The sequence below is a fragment of the Lissotriton helveticus genome, chromosome 9 (genome assembly GCF_964261635.1).
Source record: "Lissotriton helveticus chromosome 9, aLisHel1.1, whole genome shotgun sequence".
Lineage (NCBI taxonomy): Eukaryota > Metazoa > Chordata > Amphibia > Caudata > Salamandridae > Lissotriton > Lissotriton helveticus.
The window spans coordinates 952,766,864-952,786,086 of NC_136070.1; the positions used below are offsets into that span (position 1 = coordinate 952,766,864).

The 19,223-nt window shown below is 42.2% G+C and overlaps 1 protein-coding gene across 1 annotated transcript in view; it reads right to left on the bottom strand.

The window, feature by feature from the left end:
- The window catches only part of LOC144783082 (acylamino-acid-releasing enzyme-like), a 716,578-nt gene that overhangs the window by 77,590 nt on the left and 619,765 nt on the right, over positions 1-19,223 (bottom strand). Inside the window, exons 19-20 of the mRNA XM_078662245.1 lie at positions 15,371-15,451; positions 13,406-13,494 (exon numbers count right to left, since the gene is read on the bottom strand). Of these exons, the coding sequence (XP_078518371.1) occupies positions 13,406-13,494; positions 15,371-15,451 (170 nt within the window). The remainder of the gene's footprint in view (positions 1-13,405; positions 13,495-15,370; positions 15,452-19,223) is intronic.

A 19,223-nucleotide genomic window follows, 5' to 3' on the forward strand; every position in this document is an offset into this window, starting at 1 on the left:
CATTTTATTTCATAAATCTTTAAATGTTGTTCTGCAAAATGAATTCTCTGATAATAGTAGATGGTTATATTTAGATGTTATGGTTAATAACCACCCTTTCTCTTTATGCAATGTTTATGGTCCCAATGGTGTTGATTTATCCTCTTCTCACTCTGCTGAGCATTTAATCCTTGGTGGAGACTGTAACCAATTAATGGACCCTTTCCTTGGCCGTAAATCTCAGACTAGATATGTCCCTAATAGAATGCAGAAAGGTTTTTCCAAGACTATTGCCAATAGAGGACTCATAGACGCATGGCGTACTTCTCACCCTGATACTCTTGAATTTTCCTTTTTTTCCCCTGTACATAAATCACACTCAGGGATTGATTACTTCTTCCTCACGGTATACAACCTTTACCACGCATTTTTTACCACGCAATACCATTACCACGCATCTTTTACAACGCGGGATCCATTACAACGAAATACCTTTACAATGCATGGCATTACATCGCAGATACTATTACAACGCATGCCATTACAACGTAAGTATAGGTAAGTTTATCTTTTTTAAGACATTTATTTAATTTGGGTTTTGGGGGGTACAGGGGTATTTTTAGGTTTCAGGGCTAGGTTTGAGTTTTGGGGTACGGGGTATTTTTAGGTTTCAGGGCTAGGTTTGGGTTTTGGGGTACAGGGGTATTTTTAGGTTTCAGGGCTAGGTTTGGGTTTTGGGGTACAGGGGTATTTTTAGGTTTCAGGGCTAGGTTTGGGTTTTGGGGTACAGGGGTATTTTTAGGTTTCAGGGCTAGGTTTGGGTTTTGGGGTACCGGGGTATTTTTAGGTTTCAGGGCTAGGTTTGAGTTTTGGGGTACAGGGGTATTTTTAGGTTTCAGGGCTAGGTTTGGGTTTTGGGGTACAGGGGTATTTTTAGGTTTCAGGGCTAGGTTTGGGTTTTGGGGTACAGGGGTATTTTTAGGTTTCAGGGCTAGGTTTGGGTTTTGGGGTACAGGGGTATTTTTAGGTTTCAGGGCTAGGTTTGGGTTTTGGGGTACAGGGGTGTTTTTAGGTTTCAGGGCTAGGTTTGGGTTTTGGGGTACAAGGGTATTTATAGGGTTCAGGGATAAGTGTGGGTTTTAAATAAAATTAAATTAAAATTAAATTAAATTAAATTATATTAATTTTAATTATTTACATTTTTAAAAATATCAAATACTTACCAATACTTACGTTGTAATGGTATGCGTTGTAATGGTATCTGCGATGCAAAAAAATGTGTTGTAATGGTAGTTCGGTGTAATGGATCCTGCGTTGTAAAAATTGTGTGGTAAAGGTCGGCGTTGTAAAAGTTCGCGTTGTAACGTCATACATCCTTCCTCACACAGCCCGCTTTTCAATTTGTGAATAACATTGACATGGGTTCTATCCTCATCTCCGATCATGCCCCTGTTATTTTAGACATAGATTATCCTTCTCCTTCCTCTACTTCCAAGAGATGGCGCTTCAATAACTCTCTTCTTTTAGATTCTCAATTCTCTGAACAATTCCTTGCTTTTGCTCAGGAATTTTTTCATCTTAATCTATCCTCCGTTTCTCAATTTCATGTTCTTTGGGACGCCTTTAAAGCCTCTGCTAGAGGCTTTATTATAGACTACGTTTCTCGAAAGAAAAAGAAAGCTCTTCCTCATTCTTTATCTCTTCTTAAACAAATTAAGGCTCTTGAGCATAAGTATTTCACCTCTTCTTCTCCTGATATTTTACCTCTTCTTATTCGCACCAAGATGCAATATAATAAACTTACCTGGGACTCTGCTAATACTACTCTTCTTAAGTTTAATGCTAAGATGTACGGTGGTCGTAACAAAGCTGGTAGATCTCTAGCGAATTACCTGAAGATTAAAAAACAAAAGTCCAATATTGCAGCTATTAAAGATGTATCAGGTACTTTACACTTCTCTGATTCTTCCATACTTGATTGCTTCTCTAAATACTACTCCTCTTTATATACACCGGAGACTTCTCCTTCTTCTGACATTCTTGACTCCTTTTTTCATAAAATTCCTAAGTCTTCTGACAATGATCCTGACCTCTCATCCTTGGACTCACCCATCTCTGCTGCGGAGCTTGTTGAAACGCTGTCCCTTTTGCCTAAAGATAAAACACCAGGTCCGGATGGTTTCACTGTTCGTTTCTTCTTGCACTTTAAAACTCTTCTGATCCCTCATTTATTGTCACTGCTGGATTCCTTTTTATCTACAGGTGAGTCACTGGGTTCCTTCACCCAGGCCATGCTGTGCCTCATTCCAAAAAAGGACAAAGACCCTACCCTGTGCAAGAATTATCGACCAATCTCCCTTATTAATACGGATTGTAAAATCTATGCTAAGCTTCTAGCTCTCTCTTATTAATAAGGTTATACCCGATTTAGTTAACATATACCAATCTGGTTTTGTGAAGGGCCACTCCATTACTGATAACTCACGTACCCTGCTTAATATCATACATCTAGCCTCAAAGTCCGACTTTCCTCTTGCAGCAGTTACCTTAGATGCTGAAAAAGCTTTTGACAGGGTTAGTTGGGACTTTATTTTTGGCTCTTTGAGATGGCATGGCTTTAGCCCCACTATTATTAATTTTATTAAACTTCTATAATCTGCTCCGACCACTTCAATTTGGGTCAACGGCTGTCAGTCTGGTTATTTCCCTCTCCTTTGTGGTACTAGACTGGGTTGCCCCCTTTCTCCCCTTCTTTTCATTCTTGCCCTTGAACCTTTCCTTGAAACCATTAGACGCTCCAAACAATATACCGGTTTTCACTTTCAAAATGTTGATATTAAATTCACGGCCTACGCTGATGACATCCTTCTCTTCATCTCCAACCCATCCGTCTCCTTACCAGAATTTTTTTTTATTAAGTAGTTATTCTGCTCTTTCTGGCTATAAGTTAAATGTTGATAAATCTGAAATTTTACCCCTCAACAAATTCTGTCTCCCCGCTATGTTTTCTGATTCCGGCTTTGAATGGTCCTCTTCCCATATTAAATGCCTTTGTGGTTTTTATTGTAATAATCTCAAGGATCTTGTTAAGATTAATCTTGCTGAAATTTGTAAAAAAAAACATCAGCCCTCATTGATAGCTGGTCTCCTCTTTTCCTTTCATGGTGGGGTAGTTTGGCCACAATTAAAATGATGCTTCTCCCTATTATTAATTTCTATCTCTCTATGCTCCCCATTTCTCTTCCTAATACTTTCTTTCGTACTATCAATACTATCCTTATTAAGTTTTTGTGGAATAATCGCAAATCCAGATTGTCATTAGCTAGACTCCAACTCCCTAAAGATTCCGGGGAGTTAATTTTCCTAATCTTAAAAGATATCACTCAGCCTTCACTTTGAAACAAATCTGGACTTTCCTTTCTGATTCTCCCTCCTCTTCTTGTACTGCATGGAGTTCTTTAGAACAGGCCCAATACTCTCCCTTTTCCCTTCTCTCTGCCATTTTGATTACCTTGCCTCCAAAACGTTTCTCTTTCCCCACTTTTGCTCCTTCTAAGGCGTTAGCTCTTTCTTCATTTCGCGCTCATCCCTCTTTTAACTCTAGCTCCACTAACATTCCTCTCTGGTATAATAAACATTTTAAGATTAATAATCGCGCCCTGTTTTGGAAGGAGTGGATTGATAAAGGTATCTTAACCCCTCAACACTTGATGAAAGATGGTGCTTTTATGCCTTTCTCTGCTCTTCAATCTTGTTCTCACATCTCCTCACATTATGCTTCTCATTACACTGCACTCACTGATGTCCTCACTTCTTATTACACTCCTGCGCATTCTAATCCAACCACCTCTTTTGACCAGTTACCTCACTCCCCCAACACTATTGATTTTTCCACTCAATTTATGGCAGCTACTATATATAAATTGTTATCTCACCCTCAGGTCACAAGAGTTAAATCTCCCTTAGAATTACTATGGGAAAAGGATTTAAGCCTTGATCTTCCTATACACACTTGGGAATTGCTTTGGTCCAGGATTCATACCACCTCCCGTTCTGCCAGCACAACGCAATCCCTATACTATTTTTATAATAGACTTTTTTTAACCCTTGTGACCTTCATCGTTTCCATTTGACAGACTCCCCTAAATGTTGGTCATGTCCTCATGATAAGGTAGACTTACCGCACATGGTTTTCCATTGTCCTTTGACCAACACCTTTTGGACCACTATTTGGAACAAACTTAATGATATCCTCCAATTAGATGTTCCCTTTCATTTTCATCATGTGTTCTTGGGCAGTCTCTCTCCAGTTTTTGCCGACCTTAAAGAGGTAGCCCCTTTTATTAACCTCTTTTTAGCAATTTCTTTTCAGCGTATAACTGTTAATTGGAAGGATACCTCTAAAATTTCTTACCATGCTTGGTGGAACTTATTATGCCACCATCATAGAATGGACAGAGCTTATGCAAACTCCACCGCCTTGTTAATCAAGAGAGATTTATTATGGTTGCCCTTAACTACCTTTTGTCTTGGATAGTTACTTGACTTACGTTGATTTTATCTCTTAATTGTTACATATTTCTTACTGCAATTTGATTGCTGTTGTTTTATCTTCTCTTTTCTACAGTTTTTAAGCTTCGCCTGGCGTCCGCTGCGCAGCAGCGTTCGCGCAGGCGAAATCTTATGTTAGAACAGTACGGGGGCTTTGTCCTGCCTGCTCTTCCATTGGCTAGCTCCATAAATGGAGGCTAGCCATTGGAAGAGAGATCTGTCCGTCATTGCCGGAGCAGATTTGTGGGCGTTCCGGCGATTTTTACTCATCCCACCCCTTTTCGTACGTCATGCGGCGGTGGGCGTTTATTTATTTATTTATCTATTTATTTCACGGATGTTTTTCGGCATTTCCAACTTCGTCCCCGTCCCGCGTTGTTGTATTCTGCTGTCCGTCCTCCCTCCCTCTGTTCGTGTCTTTCTTCCGCTGTCTATGTCTTGCGGGCGCCGGCGTACGCTTCAGGCGTACGTTCGCAGCGTACAGGGCACAGTTCAATTGTTCACGCTTCCATCGTGAGAGGAGTACAGGGGCACGGTGCGATGGTTCACGCTTCCAGCGTGAGAGGCGTACAGGGGCACGGTGCGATGATTCACGCTTCCAGCGTGAGAGGCGTACCTTCGGGTTTCCCAAGCGGCGAACGGCACGTCCGTTTCAAGTACGAGCCGTACTTGTTCTTTTCGTGTGCGGTGAAAAGTCCACAGTGAGCACTGTATCGAGAGTTCGGTGAGATGTGATGCCGCGGTCTCTCCGGTGGAGGGGTCCCCTGAGGGCCTGCACCGCATACATGCATGCGCCTCTCATCCCAGTGTCCTGTGGGCTTCCTACAGCCAAAGGCGGAGTCCACGTTACCACTTCGGGAGACTGTCCCTCAAACGAGCCTACATGTTTATTTACTGTAAACTCGTAGTAGAGCAGTCGGGTGATGTGCGGCAACACTTCTGCGAACCAGGCAGTGCATTGCTTTATTTATTATGGATTGCTTGAAATAGACATAAGAACTCCGTGGAGATCGTAAGGTAACATGGCGCTGTAGAAAAACTGCCTAAATATCAGGAGGTGGTTATTGAAGATGCTCTCTTTATGTTGCTGTGACTTATTAATTCATTCTTCCTGGGATTGGGGTGTCCGGTCACTGCACAGTGCTATGGAAGACCAATGTCTGCTTAGCTACACAATACATTGTTTTGCTAAACCAATGTAAGGCTGCGGAAATGCAGAGCTTGTTTGGTCTACCGGCAGCTAGATCCGAGGTCCCGTCGAAGTGCTTCCGCATAAGTATTCATGCGTTTCTCACTAGAGAGGACCCCTCCCCCTGCCAGTAGGGCTCAATCACGCACTGGAGACTCAGAGCACCTCTTTCAGAGAGCAGCACTGCCCTTAATGCCTTAGCGCAGCCATGCTAATTAGAAACAGATGCCGCCCCCCCCACCCCTAACGATAAGAAATTCTACAGGCACTACCCTGCACACTGAGGTCTCCTTGCTTCAACGTGTCCCCCTTCCCCACCTCCTCGGAGCACACGTCGCTCAGGGAGCCTCTCTTCGCTTTAGTCCCCTCACCCCCTCGGAGCACAAGTAACTTGTTTTGGGAAGCCCCCTTGATGTGCACTTTCTCTGATCCCCAGCATTAGGATGTTTATATATGTCAGCCCTTGAGTCTCAGAGATTAGCAAAACCAGCTTTTAGCCCATGCCGCGAACATCAAGGTTTTATTTGGTTTCTTATGTATCCTGCGCCTGTATCGGGTTAAGCATTCTCACTATCTTCCTTTTTTTCCACCTGAATCTTTGTCATGTAGAAAGTTTTCAATCTCCACTGCCTGTTGTGGCTGAGACTTTCACTATACAATTCTATAAGCAAAAGCCAAATATTTCGAAATAATCTTAAAAAACACACACACAACGCTAGTTATGAGCATCCATGGCACTCGGGCTCTCATTGGGCTCCCCTTCAGTAATTGCACAAAAGGGCCTAGAATCCATCATCTCCAGGACACTAACAGCCTGATTCATGAACGGGCCGTTTTGCGAGCCCCTAATAGCGATTCATAGCGAATCGCTATTGAGGACTCGCAAAACGGTATTCATGTAGGAATTGCTAAATTAATAGCGATTCCTACACATTCCTTATTTGCGAGTAACAAGTTGCTACTCGCAAATAAGGAATAACTCCCCATTCATTCCTATGGGCCAAAAGGCCCATAGGAATGAATGGGGAGTATCCCTTATTTGCGAGTAGCAATTTGCTACTCGCAAATAAGATAGCGATTTAAAGGGTGCCAGGGGTGTCCAAAGGACACCCTGTAGCACCCCTTAAATGCAAATTGTAACAGGTGTTGCGCACACACATGTCCAAAGGACATGTGTGTGTGCAACATGCAACTTAGAAAAATGCTTTTAAAAGCATTTTTCTAAGTTTTTGCTATTTACCGAGAGGTCTGACCTCTCGGTAAATAGCGGCCCAAAAGTGCAAAATCGCAATTTTTAAATGTGTCACGAATAGCATTTGAGGAATCTCTAATAGAGATTCCTTAAATGCTAATCCTCGCATATTTACTAATTCTTTAATAGCGATTTTTGCATTTGGGATGATGAATCCCAAATGCAAAAATCGCACTCGCAAAGGGCCAGATTCTCAGAATCTGGCCCTTTTGCGAGCGCATTTAGCTTCATGAATCAGGCTGTAAGCCCCTCAGCGCCCCCTGCAGTCCTCTGCACCCCCTCTCTCACACGTAGGCCATGCACCTGCCTGTCAGCACCTCATCAGCATGCTCTGGCACAGAGAGGAGACAGGGTTGAATGTGTGTGGGGTTATGTCTGTGTGTGTGGGTTTCTGTCTGTGTGTGGGGGGTTCTGTCTGTGTGTGTGGGGGGTTCTGTCTGTGTGTGTGTGGGGTTCTGTCTGTGTGTGTGAGGTTCTGTGTGTGTATGGTTCTGTCTGTGTGTATGGTTCTGTCTGTGTGTGTGTGGTTCTGTCTGTGTGTGTTGTTTTGTCTGTGTGTGTGTGTGTGTGTGTGGTTCTGTCTGTGTGTGGGTGCATGTGGCTCTGTGTGTTGCTCTGTGTGGGTGCAAATGCAATAGGTCTCGCATTTGCGAGAGATTAAGCTATTGGCATTGTAAATGACAATGCCATTTATTTATCTATTTTCAATGCCAATAGCTCTAACTTTTGCAAAGGCGAGACCGTTGCATTGTAAATGCTTGTTATTTATAGGATTTTGTATCTCTTTGCCTTTGCTATGCATTCCAAGTTGTTATTTTTTCCCATTCCCTGCTAATATTTTGTAATGATGTTTTACATTGTTCTTATCCTTTCAATAAAGCATTTTAAACTTAACAAAAAAGACGAAAATAACTCAGAGATCTATTACAACAGTCTTCCTTTCCTCAAGTGTTTCCTAGAGGGAAATACACAATGGAAATGGTTAGGTTTTACATTACGCAAATTAATCTCTTCCAGGCAAAGGGCTCCACTCAGATTCTACAGAATTTAATCCTGTAGGTTCACATACACATTCATACATGATCGTGTATTCTCTCCCATGGTTATGTAGTAAGGTCAGCACTCAAATGCATTTGCCTACAATAGTGTTCCTTTTTGTATGGGAATCCCTCTGCAACTACTAGTCAGGCGAGATGTCATCATCCCTTTGCACATCCCATTTTCTCTGCAACCAGAATGAGATCATCATCTAAGAGGGTGGAGGAAACTTGTAACCAACTTGGGGTATGGGCATAAGGGTTAACATGGAGGCTCTCCTACCTGACCCATTACTGGGGGTGCCTAACTAACATCAGATTTACAGAGTCTCACCCTGAGGGCCCTGCGTGACAAAGTTTAAATTGTTACCTGTCCACATGGGAAGTACCCAATCTGTTCTATGTCATCTAACTCCCAGAGTGTGATGTCTGCCCTTGTATCTCGTTTACTGTTCTCCTGCTAAGTTTGTCAGCATCTGGATTCAGGGCCCTCAAGTCCTTCTACAGTGTTGGGAGGTCTGGCCTTGCATATCAGGAGCAATCCACTGCAGACTCAGGGAAACATTGAGCTCCCCCTTACAATGCCTGGATAACCTAAAATTGGTAAAACACGTTTACAACGCAACTTTATTTCTGCATACCTTCACTCCGCATAACATTACAACTAAAATACCATTACTCCGCAATACTTTTATAACGCACACCATTACATCTTTTATGCTTTTACCACGCATCCTTTTACAACGAAATTCGTTGTAAAAGCATGAATGGTAAAAGTATGTTTTTAATATTTAAGTTTAAGGTGAGTATATGTTTTTAATTTAGGGGTGTTGGGGAATATGTTTTAGGGGATTAGGGGTATTTTAAGGGTGGGGTGCACAGTGTATTTTTAGAGTATGGTATTTTTAAATTATAGGGTTGGTTTTGGGGTGCTTGGGTATTTTTACGGTTAATGGGGTAGGTTTAGGTTTTGGGGTGTAGGGGTTTTTATTAGGGTTCAGGGTGGGTTTTGCGTTATGGGGTTCAGGGGTATTTTTAGGGTTCAGGGATAGGTTTGGGTTTTGGGTTACAGGGGTATTTTAAGGGTTCAGGGAGAGGATTGAGTTTTGGGGAACAGGGGTATTTTTAGGGTTCAGGGCTAGGTTTGGGGTATGGGGTAGTTTTAGGGTTCAGGGATAGGTTTGGGTTTTGAGGTACAGGGTTTTTTTTAAGGTTCAGGGCTAGGTTTGGGTTTAGGGGTACAGGGGTATTTTTAAGGTTCAGGGCTAGGTTTGGGTTTTGGGGTACAGGGGTATTTTTAGGGTTCAGGGCTAGGTTTGTGTTTTGGGGTACAGGGGTATTTTTAGGGTTCAGGGCTAGGTTTGGGTTTTGGGGTACAAGGGCATTTTTAGGGTTCAGGTCTAGGTATGGGTTTTGGGGTACAGGGGTATTTTAGGGTTCAGGGCTAGGTTTTGGGGTACATGGGTATTTTTAGGGTTCAGGGCTAGGTTTCGGTTTTGGGGTACAGGGGTATTTTTAGGGTTCCGGGCTAGGTTTGGGTTTAGGGGTACAGGGGTATTTTTAGGGTTAAGGGCTAGGTTTGGGTTTTGGGGTACAGGGGTATTTTTAAGGTTCTGGGCTAGGTTTGGGTTTTGGGGTACAGGGGTATTTTTAGGGTTCAGGGCTAAGTTTGGGTTTTGGGGTACAGGGGTATTTTTAGGGTTAAGGGCTAGGTTTGGGTTTTGGGGTACAGGGGTATTTTTAGGGTTCAGGGCTAGGTTTGGGTTTTGGGGTACAGGGGTATTTTAAAGATTCAAGGCTAGGTTTGGGTTTTGGGGTACAGGGGTATTTTTAGGGTTAAGGGCTAGGTTTGGGTTTTGGGGTACAGGGGTATTTTTATGGTTCAGGGCTAGGTTTGGGTTTTGGGGTACAGGGGTATTTTTAGGGTTCAGGGCTATGTTTGGGGGTACAGGGGTATTTTTAGGGTTTAGGGCTAGGTATGGGTTTTGGGGTATAGGGTGTATTTTTAGGGTCAGGATGGGTTACTGTTTAAGGGTGCTGGGGTATATTAAGGAGTAAGGGTGGGTTATGATTATGGGGTGCAGGGGTATTTAAAGGGACCAGGGTGGGATAATTCTTTAGGGTTTACAGGGTAATTAAATAATATATATATATTTATATATATATATATATATATATAAATTTGTATATATATATCTATATATACATAAAATATATATATATATATATATATATATATACACACACACACACAAATATAAATATAAATAATTCAATTTTTATGAAAAAAATGTTTTTTTAAATTAAGTAAAATATATTTGTATATATATATATATATATATATATATATATATATATATATACACACATATGTATATATATTTAAATAATGTACTTTTACAAAGTATATGCCTTTACCACGCATGCCTTTGCGTTGTGATGGCATGCGTGGTAAAGGCATATGCGGAGTAAATGTTTGCGGGGTCATTGTATTTAGTTGTAAACGCACTTGCGGAATAACATCATATATTCCCTGAAATTTGTCCACATTCTGTGAGACGACTGGCAAGTAGAGATCTCCCTGGGGAATAACCAATGGATGTATGTTGTATCCATGAGATACAAATGCTCTTGGCATTTTTCCTCCTTACTTACTTAATGAGCTAGAACAATTTCAGACTTTCCCCATCTTCCATCTTCCATCTGCCCAAACATAAAGATGGATCACGCATACTGACAATGGATCCTCCCCCCACCCCACCCATTTTTTTTCCCTTCAATTTCCCCCAGCCTAGAAAATATACTAATAAGTGGTCAGTGTTGCCTCTCTCGTATGAATAATGCATCACACCCCCCATGATGTCTGTAAACATGGGGAGAAAAACCTTTGTGAATGCCTATTGCACAGCTTGTGCCTGCACACCTTTTTTCGGTGACATATGAGGTCGCAAACCATCAGAAAAATATATGTACTCTGACACATGCCTAGAAAAAAAAGTTTGAATGGATATTTCACCAAACCAGGAAAAAGCACCAAAAGATGAAAAGGCTGCAGCTCCATAAATATTTGGGGAACACCGATTCAGAAGCACAGAGAAAAAGCTGGGAAATCTCATTTTACAAGAGTCATAAAACTGTTTGCAGACCTCACCTTATAACTGTGTTTCACAATCTACAGCAAATTTGCCAAGCTCATAGATTTTCTACCAATATTTATTTCTCCCAGGTTAGGTGCAGAAAGGTCAAGAGGGGGCAAAGTCATTAAGGGTGCAACAATGGAAAATTCCATAAAGTGATAAGACAAAGCTGCACCTCTACAATAACCACTCAGTACAACACTGCATGCCTTCAATCACCAGTTATCTTATCTCATATAGTTATCATTAAAATGCTCCCAGAAATAGGAGTACAGGCTGAGAACTTAAGCTATTGCATCCGTGGAAACGAAATCCATTTAGGTGACGCCTTAAATTAAAGTACTTTCACACCACAAATGATCAACTATGCCATCTAGTCCAGATGTTTGCGAAAAACATATTTTGTATCCCCTTCCAGTGCCCAAATCCATAATCACGCCGGAGTCCCTTTGTTTGAAGCCATCCTGAAGCTACCAGCGCCTAAATAGCCAACAAAAATGTCACTATTGGGAAAGAAATGTCATCCACCATGGCTTGGTCTGCACCCCTGCCATGAGATCCTCTGCAACATGTCTTTATATGATTTAGATTTTTTTGACTCCGCACACATTACATATATGGGTGTGTGCCAAAGAACTGTGGGAATTGGCATGTGACCAACAGAAAAGCCTTGGAGCTGATGAAACACACCAAGTGATCCCAGAGTCAAGTTCCGCACAGCAGTGTGGAGGATTAAATGCTTCAGAGTTCACTGACTGGTGCCCTTGCCAACTGACTCTCCTACCAGTTTGCGCAAACAGCTGAACCCCTGTGTTTCATCAAGTTGTCCTATTGGCATCCTCCTTGGTTCCACCTCACCTTCTGCTCTACCAGAGAGCAGATCATTAAGGTAGCCAAGAGTTAGGCGTTGAAGGACCGTAACTTTGAAAACCAAACTGAACTTGGCCTAGCAGCTGAGGAAATATCATTACCTGAAAATTGGACTGCAGGTGAGGCAAAATTCCTTCAGCGCCATAGACTTTCTCTTGGAAGCGTCAAGTATTCATCACCAGTGTCTCTTGGGATCCAGTTGTAGGGGCACTTAATGATAACTGTAATTGCACACTGAGTCTCACTATTGTGCTGCTCTCACTCCAATGGTATTGTTAATGATTTGTGGGTGGGCTCTACAGCCCCATTTCTGGATGAATTGTTTGGCTAGTGTGACACCAGAGAAAGCACCATAGAGAAGTACTGTGAGTCCCAGCCCGGGAGGTGGCCCTCGTGACAGTGGTCCCTTAGCAGCGGACAGCCACTCTTTTGCTTTGTGTTACCGCTTCACGCATGGGCTGCACCTAAAGTGCAAATGTGGCAGACTCAACAAGTCCAAAGAGTGGGCGGATCCCCGAAAAACAGAGAAGACAGCAGTTAAGTGACAACAGAGGGTGAAAACTGATTTATTAAAACCTAAATGTGCACAAGTGCCTGAAAGTTGCACAGGAGAGGCTATTAAGTACAGAAGCCACTCCTCAGCGTTGGCGATAAACAGTCAATGACTGGACTGCAGAAAAGCCCTTGTAATTAACACTAGCAGCCCCATTTGATAAAACTTGATGTCATTGTTTATGTGTGGTAATGTGTGGCAATTACTTGGTTAAGTACTTTTTCCCATTTAAATCAAAGCACTGAGTGGACCTCGATTTATTAATTATTATCAGTATGTTCATTGAGCTCTGAGTGTCAAGTCCACACCACATGTACTTTGGATCACAATGTCTAGCTATCTTGAGGATGAAGCGAAACGGGGTGTACTTGGTGCTTAATTTTGAGTCCAAAAGTAAGGATAACACAGGACAACAAACACAAAAGCATCAATTGACACAACTGGAATCATGAAACCTGTTTCCCTTATGCCCTTAAACCAGTTCCCAGGGTCACTCATTTCCTCTTCTCTGTTTCTATTTTTAGTCAGGCTGCTCCTGTAATGCCACTTTTCGACCTTTTCAACCCAAATTCAAATGGCCACTTCAAGCAAAGTAGAGAGCAATTATTATTTTAGGCTTAAGATATGATATGCAGTTAAGTGCTCTCTGCCAGCACCTCATGACACATGAATGGCTGCTTGATGCATACACTACTGCGCCTCTCATCTGTTAGAGGTGCTAAAGATAAAATGCCACATGTGGTTAAGTGCCCAAAGAACTACTGATGGTCATGGGACATTTTCTAAGCAAAAGATGCACTACATTTTCCTGCAACATGCTACACTAGTATTGCTTACCTGTACATCCTTAACATCCTGGTCTCCTACATTGCCTGGAAGAGAGAAGACGCAGTCCTGTCCGAATCCCATAGACCCTCTGTAGTTCACTAGATTGAGACAAAATGATATTTAAGAACAGATAAGCCACTCTGTAAGCAAACCCATAAACAAAGTGACATCTACCCACACACTAGTAGAACACTGGTTCATGTATTAAAAAAGGAAAGTAAAGGGTGGCCAATCAATTGGAGAAGGGGATACAATAACCTAGTGTTATTTAAAACTCCACAGGATACAGCTGTGGGAAATTCCTTTAGTTAGAGAATTCTGCTCTGCCATTAGATGCCACCCATAACTTCACAGAAATATAAAATAAGATTTTAATGTTGCTCACTAAGTACTATTTCTCCCACTTAATAGGAGTTAATTTATGTTTCACTCCTTCTGGGAGGCTGGTGAATGTGCTTACTTCAGCTCAAAATATATTTGTCCAAACTTATTCCAAAGACTTTTTCTTTCCCATCTCAAATCATTACTTCTAGGTCTAAGAGTAGCTGTCACTGAAAATCATGTTGGTCTTAAAACGGGCTTATTACCATTAGTATTTGAAAATCTGTAAAGTACTTTATTCATCAATTTTTTTCCTTCTGCAAATTCATGACTAAAATCTTGAGCTCTACCTCAATGAACTTGTAGTTAAAGCAATTTTGAGAGCCTTCCCGCGAACCATTTCCAATTTATCTTTATCATTCTGGTTATATGATCTCCAGAACTGCCCACATTTCAGACTTTTCTTACATTTCAGCTGTATTGAAGCAATAGGTTTGTTTCCGCTGCTTAAATATTTCCATAAATACTACAATACTTTCCTTGTTTTCTACATGAACTTGTCACATTGCTTAGTCACTATGAACTCTTCCAATAGGATAACAACATGACCCAATAGTAGGTACTAACCTGCCTGCCTGACTTCCATTACAGTACTGCTCCTCAGAATGTCTGTCTCTTCAGTACAAAACTTCGCACTTAGCTGCACGGAACCTAAGCTGTCACCTGTAGCTCCACCTTCCAGCTTGTGAAAATCTTCCATCTTTCAACATTCTCTGAAGTATGAACCATTCGAAAGACCTTGGTATTGCCTGCCAATAGTAACCATGCTTGACATGTCCTTAGCACAGTAGCTTCTGAGTACAATAAAGAACATCGCATTTAAAAACAATCTATGTGTCACACTACATATCTAGCTTTTTACTGAGATTCAACTTATTTTCCTGGAACTCTGTTAGCACTAACCCAGGATGTGTCCTCGTATATGTACCACTCCATGCTTGGCATGGTGTCAAAGAAAATCACATGAAAGTAGTTATTTGAAATGTAGATCACAATGAAATGTCAGGTCTTTGACAGAGTCTGCAAACCATTTTAGGGTACATCCCAAACATGAAGATCACATTTTACAAGTTGGAAAGCTTGCTGGTTTACACTTAGAAGGGATATAGAAGCTGGATGCAAGTTACATGGAGGGAATAAAATACAATATTGGTGCACAAAATGGATGTATGACGTTATAACGCATGCTTTTACCACGCATGCTGTTACAACGCAGTTTTTACAACGCAAACCTTTACAACGCATAGCGCTTTGGGGTGCTGGATAGTGAATAGTTTAATTTACTATTACAACTCCAGTCCCCGTGGACACTAGGGAAGGTGTTGGATAGTAAATTAAATCTATTCCCTATCCTAGAGCGCCCCCCCAGCGCAATGTGTTGTAATGGTTTTCGTTGTAAAACCTGCGTTGTAATAGCACTGCGTTGTAAAAGTTTCGTTGTAAAGGATGTTTCCCGCACAAAATAGTTCCCCACTTTGCAATGAAGTACACCCAGCACCTTCACTGTTAATCAGCATTGATTTTTGCAAGGTCAAGATCTTCAGGTGCAGGTCTCCTGTGTTTGGTGTATGCAGCATACGTCTGGACACTCACCTAGAAGCACTGCAAAACCTATTCTGCAAAGGACAGCTGGAAATAACATCCACTCTGCCACATACGCTGAGTAAGGTCCCCCTGAAAGACAGAAAGAGAAACACCTAGTAGCAAAGGCAGGTTGTTAGGGGCTGCTTGCTAAGAACCAGAAAATTAAACATATAATGAAGACATTTGAAAAGTATTCGAGGGCTGTGCTATTCACTTCAGATTGATTATTAGAGCAAACAGATGGGTAATGGCCATGTTACAAAAAACCCTGACAAGTATACACACATTCTTTTTCACCGACCAACTTTTGGTAGTTCCAGAATAACAAAACAAAAAGATGGAATTTATTTCTAGGAAAGGTGGCAACTCTACTGGTGAAGCTGTGGACCTACCTAGCACCCGGACGTATACATGCCTGTTCAGAGAGGGAAGGAGAGTGCCTAGCACTGCAGAAGGAGCGACTGTCAAGGAAGAGAAGCCCTGATGAGACTCCGGTGAATGGGACACCCAGAAGAAGCGGACCATGCAGTGGGAGCATCATTGGATTGACCTGTGGCGCATGAAGTCATCCAGTCTAACTACATAATGCAGTGCCCACCAACACTTCCACAGCCAGAGGACTGGGCCTGCCAGCCTGTGACACAACCCATCTCCATCGAAGGTTGCCCCTGTCCAGATGCCCTATCCTGTCAGGGACGTCTGGCACGGGGGCCCAACCCGCCACGGACACCTCTTCTGAAGGCCACATCTACCGAAGGCCAGCCCTCAACGGTCCGACCTGGAAGCAGAGTCCTGAAGAGGTCTGCACGTGAGAAGCAGGACCACCCCTGTGGTTAAAGAGATATCATCAAAGACGCCGTTAAGTGGTTGATGCAACATAGTCCAATCAGTGCCTCCCAGGACAAGATCATCATGCACCAGGCAACAGTGAGACATGCCTCCAGAGACTGAGAGATTGTAAACACAAGCAAAGCCAAAGAGGATTTCTACTCATCAGTAAATCTTTGTTGGGCTAAAGAACGTTATCAACTGATCCGCCAGTTGCTAAGGGGCAACAGCTTAGTAAAACTTGCACCTGGGCCTAATTTCGCTTAAACTCACTATTTAGTAGGTAGGAGGTCACCAGATTGAGTGGGTGGAGGGTTTGTGCAGGGTAAGAATATTTAACCTGAAATCTGATACCTATATAATTGTGTAGTATATCATTCTGCAGAGATAATAAATGCAATTTCTTTGGTTATAAAATACTGGGCTGAACAAGGATTTATTAGGTAATTTGATTGTTGAGTTTAGACTACCTCGATGAGACTCGAGTGCTCGTCCTCGCTATCATAAAAGACAAGCTCAGAAAGATGTACTTGGCTTAATTTGAAGAGCAACGGTAAGATGGACTCCTCTGTAAACCAGTGGCAAACGACCTCAACCACCAAGAGAAGGGTCTCTAGTGGTTAAATACCACCTAGTAGCTTGCCATACTGCTGGCTAGAATATTACTTTTCAGTGTAAGCATTGTAGACAGTAATGCTGCCTCCTTTAATGTGTGTGCTGGAATGGATTCAAAGTATCTCAGAAATGGGTTCATGTGTGTCCAACCTTAGGGTTAGTAGTTTGGAGGCTACCTGATGGACCACTTTGAAACCAACCAGCATTGGTAAATGTTGCGCATTGATGTAAAATAAATTGTGTGTGGTTATGGACACACAGAAACATTGAAAATATGTGTCCTGTAAATCTACAGAACATACCCTATGCAGAACTGAATTGCAGTTAGTAGTTTGACCACATTAAGAAATTTCAAGTTCTCGGGTAGGAATGCAGGGTTGAGGGGACTTCTTCTGACTATAAAGATTCAAAATGAGACTGAGTCAACATATTTTGTTCATGATCCAAAAGAAGAGTCAAGGACCATCACTAGCATAATGGGTGTGATTGGTTCTAAAGCCTCAAACAGGAAGACACATTTTGACATACCATAGAAGTTGAAGAACTTAGCCACAGTAGAGAATGGAGTGATACGAGACAAACTGGGGTAGTAAAGAAAACACTTTTCATTGCATGTGGGTGGTGTGTACCACTAGTGGTGGAAATAGGGCTATGCCTGATAAAGGGAAAATCACGTGGGACTTTTTGATCTTGGCTGAGACCAGAAGAACAGGATAGTCTTCATTCTAAATAACCATTTCTTGGCCTGAAAGAAAAAGGGGTCACCAGGACAAGTATGAGCACTTGCCTTGAAAGATTTGGAAAGCACTGTCTGATTCACAAGAAGTTGGAGGTCTGGATAATATACTATGGGTGGAAGTTTGATTTCTCTGTGAACCTTCCCTGCCTTGCAATACTACAGCGCACCAATCACTTACATCAAAATGGTTTGTCTCAACAAACAAAGTTTATAACTTTCTTTTGTGTCTTTTCTTTCAAGGCTGGAGAATCAGTAATGGTTGGCGTCGCATAGAGAAACCATTGCAGGATGGGGCCTCACTCTGGTCCCTGGATATGAGTAGTTTCAGCTCTGGTACCTCAATGCCAAACACAAGCATGATTTGTACTCCTTTTGAAAATCTTTCAGTAACCGACAGGCCTACAGATCAAACGGATGGCACAGGTGCCACCTTACCGGAGCCCCTACGGACACACGCAGAAGCACCTTTGAAATGACTACACAGTATGCCCTTCTAAAACAGGGTGGCAGATTTCAAAGAGAAAAACTTTGTAAGGCAGAAACATTGGAGGACTACAATTTTCCTTAGCAACTTAGGAAAAGATAAGTCTTCCAAAGCTGCCTATAACAGTACAATAAAACAGCGAACGCACACATTTTTAAAAGTGTGTTGCATTTTTATTTGATAAACTTATTCTTCAGAGAGATATCAAATATGCAGCGGGCTGCTTGGCATGCAGAGCAGTTGGTGGACGGTCACATATTTCAGGAATAATTGCCACAGCTCTTGATGCCATAAACATAACTGGGTCCCCACAGTTTGTCCAGCTCCTCCCCTAAAAATATCTTTGTTTTTCAATTGGAAGATTAATTTACCGCATGTTTTTCTATTTTCAGTGTTTTGGTTTTCGGTCAATAAGTACCATCCACTGCATAATAGAACATCAACCATTGATCTATCTGCTTCAGCAATATCAAACAAACGTTGCAGCACAATGGAGCAAAATGTTGACAAGTGTACTACCACTCGAGCAGTGATGTAATCAATCTCATGGCTTTAAATTGTGAAGGAGTGACAATGTCTAGTACACACATCATTGTGCCTTCACAATTTAAAGCCATGAGATTTATATACACCAGTGTGCAACTGTTTAAATCTCTCCCTCTAACGTGACAGGAGGTTTAGATTCTATTAAAGACATGTAGGCGTTACTGTAGAGATTTACAAGAAGGTTTGTCATAATCAAGCCTCCAGTCTTGTAATAGAATTGCAGGATTGAGTTGGTCGTTTTTTACTCACCACAAGACAGGAACAGGCTGCAGTCAGCCGGGTTCAGTTGGCTAGGCCCTAGAGTTGCAGGCGCAGGCAGGTCTTTGCAGCAGGCAAGAGCCAACCAGAATGAGCGACCACCAGCAGGGACCACGGCAGCTGCAGTTGCAAGAAGGAGACCAACAAGCTAGTCTAAACATTAACACAAACATAGCTATGCTGGAGGACCGTGGTTGGGACCAGGACGCTGTCAGGCACAGGCCAGGACCCATATGAAAACAAGCTTCAGCAGTGACTCAGTCTCATGTTATTCAGGGCCTGCCAGACCGGTCCAAGAAAGACTACCAACTGCGAAGTGGTTAGCTTTGGGGTGGACCCAGATTCACGGTGCAGGAATACCTCGGCCACACATTGGCCTAGTATTCCTGCAA